The sequence below is a fragment of the Mesoplodon bidens genome, assembly GCF_964165515.1.
Source record: "Mesoplodon bidens genome assembly, chromosome: 2".
Classification (NCBI taxonomy): Eukaryota; Metazoa; Chordata; class Mammalia; order Artiodactyla; family Ziphiidae; genus Mesoplodon; species Mesoplodon bidens.
In genome coordinates, this window is record NC_138177.1 from 76,872,395 (window position 1) to 76,880,934 (window position 8,540).

Here is an 8,540-nt window from a genome sequence, read left to right on the forward strand (position 1 = left end):
GGTGTGGGGCTGGGAGGGAGGCCAGTGAGGAAGGCCAGGGCTCCCACCTTCTCTCCCTCCCTTCGGCTCTCGACCCACCGGGTCGTTAGAACCGCGGCCCGCGGGGGAGGGGAGGGGGGCTCTGACGCGCGCGCCACGCCCCTCCCCCAGGCCCTCTCCCTGCGGGTCAGCTCCGGCAGGCCCAGGGGCTCAGCTGAAAATCCCAGGGAACCTCTGCAGCAAGAATTCCTGTGCCAGAACGGACAGACAGATTGTGATGTAAGGGGCTGGGGAAAGAGTAGTTCACTTCCTCGGCGCGGCGCTTGAATCTCTCATCGCAGTTTATTAATCGCTACAGATCTGAATTTAACAAAGAGGACAAAATACAGGTTTTGGAAATGCCCCTCCCCAGGGTCACAGGCAGCAGACGTGACTACTGAAGGAAAGAGGGAAACAGAATGGCTCTTCAACATTTAGGGCACTGACTCCTGGCTCCCAGCAGGAGCCCTGCCCTCCCCATCCACCCCTCACCTTCACAAACTGCTAGAATACCCCAGGTGGAAAGGATCTCAGACTCAAAGAGAGGAGGTTATTTGCCCAAGGTTCTACAGCTAAAGCAGCACAGCTTTGCACTTTCCTATATAAAATGCCACAACATGCACCCCTCCAGCTGAAATGAAAGTCACCCAGCACATCAGGTTCTGGACCTCAGAGCCCTGCTTTGAAGTCAGGGTCATGGAAGGAACGACATCCCATTGAGATGTGAAGATCCAGTGGTACTGGGATTGAGGATGAGATGATTTACAAAACAGCTCAGATGTTTCAGGGTTTAGGGTGTAAGCAGATCAATATCTTTGCTTGGTTCTTAAGCTCATTATTCCAGTCCTATGCTAGGTCCCTCCTGAGCCATGGAGATCCTGGTCCAGCCTAGGAGAAAGAGAGGGAAAAAAAGTGGTACAGGAGCAGACTGGGTTTTACTCAGGGGTTTAGGGAGAGAAGCCAGGTGAACTGGAAGAGGTGGATTAGATGCTTGGATCGGTCATCATGTAGGATCCTTTGCTCTCTAGCAACCCTCCCCCACTGGATATTCTCTCCTATTCACTGCCAACATATCCCTTCTTAATTTCTAGGGCTGGTCTGAATTTCCTCTAAATTCCGTGCTGTGATTATTCCTTTATTCCTTGATGCACTTATAGGATTAATTTTTTTCATTTGTTCTTGTTGGATACAGTAGTGTCCTGCATGTATGGAGTCTTCCCAGATACAGAGAAGCCTCTGAAAGCAGAGCCTCTGTCTTTTAGTTCCTTTGTTCCAACAAGGCATTAAGAAAGTGGGAGTTGGCTCTTACACGTCCCATCCCAAACTTTTATTCTTAAGCCAGGACTCACCGTCTGACAACTTCTGGGATGTGGACCTGATCCATAGAGATGAGTTGGGCCAGCTCTCCAAGGCTGTTCAGAAAACGGATCTTCCGTGTGAACTTGGAACTAAAAAGAGAGGATCAACCAACTGTGTTTTATACGGGGAAGAGGGCTCCTGGAGATCTTTACAAAGGGAAACATAATAAGTAGAGAGTGGTTAAGGCTAGAAAGAGTCAGGGTGGGACAAGAAGTTCTTAATCTTTTTTTTTTTTTTTTTTTGCGGTAGGCGGGCCTCTCACTGTTGTGGCCTCTCCCCTTGCAGAGCACAGGCTCCGGACGCGCAGGCTCAGCAGCCATGGCTCACGGGCCCAGCCGCTCTGCGGCATGTGGGATCTTCCCAGACCGGGGCACGAACCCGTGTCCCCTGCATCGGCAGGCGGACTCTCAACCACTGCGCCACCAGGGAAGCCCAAGAAGTTCTTAATCTTGATTGTGAAAATGGGGAGAGTGGAAACGGGGTCTTTGTCCCCCAGGCTAGTACCTGATGAAGGGCCGAAGCAGTGCCAGGAATGCCTTCACATACCATGTAGCATGGACAACAACCAGGGCATCCAGGTTTTTCCGGAGCCTGAAGAAGAAGATGAGACCATTCAACTCTCCGTCCCCTTCATGCCTGAAGATCAGGTGGAGCTACCTTCTGTACTTTAACTTCCTTCTCTTCTTCTCTAATTTATAGATTTCTCTGATAGTTGGGTCGAATCCCCATTCCTTTAACTGCAGTCTCAGCTCCATCCATCTTGCTTAGCCTCCTCATTTTTAGGAAACTCTCCTCTTGGAATACCTTAGCCTGGCCTTCTCTACCCCACTTCTTTCCTGTGCCCTACGCTCCCATAGTTCCTTTTGTACACTCCTCCATCCCTCCATGACCAGGTGAAGACCAGTGAGGAGAAAAAAAAAAGGAACAAGAAGAGAAAAGTGAGCAAATGGAAGGCGGAGGGAAGAAAGGAAACAAGAAAAGGGATATCAAGGGAAAAAGGCATAAGGGTCAGGGATGAAGGCAGACAAGAAAAGAAGACAATGGAGATGTGAAAAGTGAAATAAATGGCAAGACTATGAGAAAAGGAAGGGCTGCCTTCCATGTGCCAGGCAATGCACCATGTTGATTTATTTGATTCAAATACTCAGTGGCAAAGGTATTATCATTGACATTTTACAGAGAAGGAAACTGAGTCCCAGAAAGTTAAGTGACTTGTCCACAGTCATAAAGGTAGTAAGTGATAAAGGCAAGATTTGAAACTAGATTTCCATGACTCCAAGAGAGGACAGAAGATAGGAGAGGCTTGGAAAGGGGTATAGAGGGACAAAGAAAAGTGGAAGAGGGAGTTCCCTGGTGGCCAAGTGGTTAGGATTCCGGACTTTCACTGACAGGGCCCAGGTTCAATCCCTGGTCTGGGAACTGAGATCCTGCAAGCCACGTGGCGCGGTCAAAATAAAAGTGGAAGAGATTGAATGGAAGAAAGAATGGAAAGATGGAAAAGAAAAAGATAAGATAGAGCGTGGTAGCCCTCTTGTCCTAGAGGCTCACCGCCGATCCAGGGTGCGGTAACACTGGCGTATCCAGCTCAGAGGTGGAACTTGGGCCCTACTCGTGCCTCCATTCAGGTAAATAAGCAGATAATTGTCAGCTATCAGCAGCTCCAGAGTACCCACCATATACCTGGGGAGATGAAACTGTCAGTGAAGGTATGCGTTTGGGGTTGTGGGGAGAGAGAGGCACCTTACTGTAGACTCTACAATCAGTTACTGATCAGAGAAGGGGTTCTTTTTAATGTTTCCCTCTCTAACATCCACTCTGGAGCACTTTAAGCCTTCCACCTCACCTAAACAAGTGTTCCATGACATAGGTGTAGTTGGGGATGCTGCTTCTGGGTAGATAACAGGAAGCAAAGAGGATGACAACATTGAGGCCATCACCATGGTAGCCTGAGAAGGAGAAGCGGAAAACTCATTCAGTCAACAAATAAGTATTGATGGACAGTACATCTGTTTAGGTTGAGAGACTCTGAGGGTCTCTAGAAGTTGCAGGAAGGATTCTGAACCCATAACTGAATTTCCAGCTTCGGCATTTTACTTAAGAAGTCACAGTTCTTACCCCTCCATTACCTCCATGAGATAGGACTTTCTTATAGGGCTCAATGACGGTCATGTCCACTCGCTGCTCCTGCTGTCCTGTTCGGAACACCCTCCAGCGATGACCGTCTTCTCCAGCCACATCCCACATACAACCCTGGCCCAGCCTTTCAGCTGCCTCACTGGCCCCCAGGCCCTCTGCCCGGGACAGCTCATCTAAAAAAGTGGGATGGGGAAGGATCAACAAGGCAGAATACATACCTTCAGTATCTTGTAAGTTCCTCAGATTCTTAGAGTTTATTACCTCAACATCTAATTCCTCATTTTTTACCCATGACTCTAGCCCTAGTTTGTCCAATCAACCCAACCCCTTGCTGGTGTCTCTTTCCTGTGACTCATTATCTTCACTTTTTCACTAGACAATGGCCTGGAGGTAACCTTACACTATGGGGTAGGTTGATGGCCCTTGCCTTTTTTCCAGATTCTTTCTGCCCATGCTTTTCCTTCCTTGGGTGAGCTCATTTATTCCCATGTCTTCAATTACTGCCAGTAAGGCGATGATTCCTTTCTAACCCAGACTTCTCTCCTACCACCAGACCCATATCCCTAAATGCCTAGAGTGGACATCACTATTTTGTGTTTCTCTGTCATCTCCAAGTCACCAGACTCCAAGTGCAACTCAAATTCATTCTCTTCCTATTCTCTCTCATATTCTTTCTTGATGAATGACACCATCCATCTAGTTGCCTGAGAGAGAAAACTCTTTGTCATCCGAAACTCTTTCTTCTCTACCAGCCATCAAGCCAACAGGACCCCAGATCCTCCTCCATCTATCTCCATTATATCCTCCTTTTATCATTCTTTCCACTATTAGTGTCCCGGTACAGGTTCTGAGCCTTTCTCATCTGGCCTTAGTACTAGCCTCCTAACTCGTTCTCCCTGCCTCTTGTCTGTTTTCCTCCATTCTCCCCTTTACACCACTGCTAGAGCAAGCTTTCTTTTCTTCTCTCCCTTTTTCACTCAAATGGCAATATATATAAAATACAATGTACTATACTCAATATACAATATACTATACTATAATTTTGCATGATCTTTCCATAGCAATAAAAAGAACTGCTTCATCTTAAAAAATAGTGCCTAGTATTTAGTATTCCATGGTATGGATGTACTGTAATATTGTAGAACTAACATCCTATTTATGGACCTTTAGGTTGTTTTCAATCTTTTGAAAGCCATCAAATCTGATCATGTTAGTCCCTTGATTAAAACCATTCAAGGGACTCCCCATTGCCTACAGGATAAAATCTAAACTCAGTGTGGCAGCAAGGACCTCCATGATTTGACCCTTGCCTACTTAACACAGTCTTTTGTCATTCTCTCTTCACCTCCCAGCCACAGAATATATATTATATTCTGTGATATAATAATATATATTTTGGTTTTGTTCCTGGCTTCTAAAACGGCTCCTGATGATAAAGGTAAAAGAGGTATCTTTTCCTATTCATAACAAGCCCCTTTCAACCACAGAAGTTTATGTTAATGAGGTGACTTTGGAAAACTTCTGTGGATGAGTGGCGGGTTGCCAGGCCAACCAACCACATGATTAGAGGTTTGGAACTTTTACCCTCTGACCTCTGAGGAGGGGAGAGAGACTGGAGGTTGTGCTAAATCACTAATGGTCAGTGATTTAATCAATCATACCTACATATGAAGCCTCCATAAAAAAACCCTAACTGAAGGGGTTCTGAGAGGTTCTGGGTTGGTGAACACATGGAGGTGCTGGGAGGGTGGTGCACCCACGGAGCTCCACACCTCCTTTCACATAACTTGTCCTGTGTATTGCTTCCTTCTGGATGTTCCTGATCTGTATCCTCTCATAATAAGCCTGTAATCTAGTAAATAAACTGTTTTCCCAAGTTCTGTGAGCTGTTTTAGCAAGTTATCAAACCTGAGGAGGGGGTGGCAGGCACCTCTGATTTATCGCCTGTCGGTCAGAAGCACAGGTGACAACCTGGACGTGTGATTGGTGTCTGAAGTCTGGGGCAGTCTTGTGGGTGAGCCCTTAACCTGTGGTGTCTGTGCAAACTCCAGTTAAGTGTCGTGACTGAATTGTAGGACACCCAATTTGTGTCTGGAGAGTTGGAGAACTGGTTGGTGTGGGGAAAACCCATACATTTGGTGTCAAAAGTGCTGTGAGTAGAGAAGAAACAAAGTTTTCCTTAATACCTAAATAGTCATCACTTAATACTCTGAATTCCCCACCATGCCATGCTATTGTCCAATTTGCTTCTTCCACCTAGAATGCCTCTCCAACTACCTGATAAGCTCAGAATGGCATCCTCTGTGAAGTCTTTCTTAACACCTCTCAGGTGGAACTGACCTTTGCCTTCTTCCTGCTTACACTGTACCCTATACACATGTAGATCATAACCTTTAACTGCACTTATTTGTATATATGTTTATTTCATACTAAACAGAGAATTCCCTGAGGGTAGGGATTATCTTATTCATAACTCAGTTCTAGCTCAATGATAGCAATATAACAGTTATTCAATAAAATTTCCCTCAATAAATGAAGTACCCCCTTCTCCCCGCTATACTGACTACTCTCACATTGGACCAATAAGCTCTACCTTTCCATTCTGAGGAAATTTTGCTGGTCTTACCTCTTGGTCCCCACCTTATTAATTCTAACTTCAGTCTCATTAAATCCATCCTGCGCTTTTTTAACACTGGCCTCTACTTCTACCAGCTGTCTTCAGCTTTCTTTCCCACCTTCCCATTCAAATTCATGTCCACTGTCCAGCTGCTCCGAGTCTGAAGGTGTCTCCAACTCGTCTACCTCCAGGTCAGAACTGCCATCAGGAGAGGAAGGTACAGAGTGGGTGGGAGAAGCTCCGTTATCTCCAGGCCCCTTAGTCAGATTCAGTCGCAACTCTGGGGCACAAAGACGCTTACGCATGGGGCGCTGGCCACACAGGGCTGAAGTGCTGGGGGTTCCTGGGGTTGGAGGAGGGAAAAAAAAAGAAGAGAAAGATGGGTTTGTGTTGGTGGGGGATGTTAGAATTCCTGTCTATGTAAGTGATAATATGGGGTGGATTCTAAAGAAGGACTAACACGGGACATTTGGGAAGTAGAACGGCAAGGGACAGGGTGGCATAACCCTTCCCTGGACTAGAATCAGGGAGGTCTGGGTTCTAATTTACCTACCTGCCTGTGAGTCTCTTTCAGGATTATGAGGATCTCCAGAAGGGTCAGCCTCTTCAGGAAGCAATCTAGAGGGGAAAAGATGAAAAGGGGGAAGAAATATAGGCTAAAGGCATTAAGCTTGTATCAACTTATCAATTCCGTCTCCCCGCCATGATGTTATCACCTCTTCATTTCCCCACCTCTTTCCTTCAAGTCCCAATTTACCATCGCTGCCTTCCACTTGTGACCAGCCCTCCCTTTTCCCAGCCTCGCTCATACTTCCTCACCTAGGGGATTCTTCATCCTGCCAGTCTTCCTTCAGCTCCAGTTCCCCAAGTCTCAAGGATGCTCCTAGTACTGCTATTTCTGCATTCTCCCTGACCTTACAGATAGTCTCCCAGAAAAAAAAGATTATAATGAGACAAACTAGGCAGTGTCTTAAGGGAACTGGAATGAAGAGCAGTAATTAAGGTACAGAGCAGAGGGCAGGCCTTAAGAAGAAGTCAGATCTCTTGTCTCCTAGATGTTTCTACCACTTTTACCACTCGTTAGAGAGCCATCACCCCTACTGTTGAGTTTAGGAGCAGAGGAGGTATGGAAGGTAAAGCTAATTATTTTTACCTGTTGGCAGTTGCTCCACCTGCACAGTAGGGGTGAGAGGTATTTCACATTACAATTGGCTGGAACCAGACAGACCTGCCCAGCTGTCACTGGGCAAAGTTGGGGAAGATGTCACCTAGTCAGGCCTGCCTTTCCTCCACCACACTAGGGAGTGGTGAGGGGAAACCACGGTGGAGGGGTAGGGGAAGAAGGTAAGGAGGAAGAGAGATTTGCTGGGAAGGAGAACCTGGATCTTAACTTAGTTCTGGGTCAGCTTTCCTGATGGCCATTCTGGAGGGTGGGTATTAGAACCCGGAAAACGGGGCAGATTTATCAAAAACAAAACATAGAAACTTCCTTAAAAAAAAAAAAAAGCACTAGGGAATTATCCTGGAATCCCTTGTTCCCTAATTCCCATACCTTACTGACATTTCCTACCTAAAGCACCTCCATCCCTTCTCTGCAAATTAATTATCTTACAGTCTTATCTCCTCTAGGAACCCGAGATTTGACTTGGAAAGAGCTGGATGGTGGGAAAGTCCCTTAAGACTATTCACTCCTTGTTTCCAATCAAGTTAGCCAGCGTCTTCCTTACCCGAGATCCAATGTCTTTTCTCCTGCCTCTTGTATAGTTCCCATCTTCAGAAGTCTTCCTGTTGCCTTTAAACACTTGGAGTTGTCGGGGAGCCGGATGTCTCAGCTCCCCAACACTTCTGTATCCCCTTTTTCTCTGTCTCAGCTGTTGTTGCTCTTGCCTCCAAGGAGGAGGGAAGGGTGGAAGGGAGGTAAGTAACCTCACCTTCAAACAGGTTTTGCCACCTCCCTTCTGAAGAAGCAGGTTTGCACAAAAGAGAAACCATGCCTATTGGGGCGGGTTCTGGGGAGGAGACTACATATTCTAAAGTGGCTAGTCTTGGGTGAGTCAAAGAAGGCAATTTTCTAGACTCCTTAAAACCTTCTGGAAGCTGCTTTTAAAAAAAAAGAGGTAATGGTAGAAACCATTTTAGTTTTAAGACTATCGTGGGCCTACTTTTCAAGCATAAGCAGAATCAAGGACACAGAAGTATGTTATAAAGAGGGTTCTGGAAGAAACAAATTAAAGGAAAGGCCGAGGATGAGGGGAGACATAAGACTGTTGCTCCTTATTCCCAAAAAGGGTCAACAGAAGGAAGACAGTAAGTACAGCAGAAAGAAGGGAAATGAATCTTGAGGAGGTTAAAACAATTATCAGAGGGAAAGGCCTGACTATAGTTGTAAAAAGAGACAATAAGGCCCCAA

General features: G+C 46.2%; 1 protein-coding gene across 1 annotated transcript; it reads right to left on the reverse strand.

Annotated features, from left to right (window-relative positions):
* Positions 1–10: 10 nt before the first annotated feature.
* BNIPL (BCL2 interacting protein like) lies at positions 11–8,539 on the reverse strand. The gene is made up of 9 exons (XM_081255219.1): positions 7,858–8,539; positions 6,684–6,748; positions 6,249–6,473; positions 3,504–3,686; positions 3,221–3,323; positions 2,926–3,057; positions 1,882–1,968; positions 1,368–1,466; positions 11–906 (listed from the first exon to the last, which is right to left on the reverse strand). The coding sequence occupies exons 1-9, from the start codon at positions 7,899–7,901 to the stop codon at positions 870–872; spliced, it is 975 nt and encodes a 324-aa protein (XP_081111345.1). The 5' UTR covers positions 7,902–8,539; the 3' UTR covers positions 11–869.
* Position 8,540: the final 1 nt, after the last annotated feature.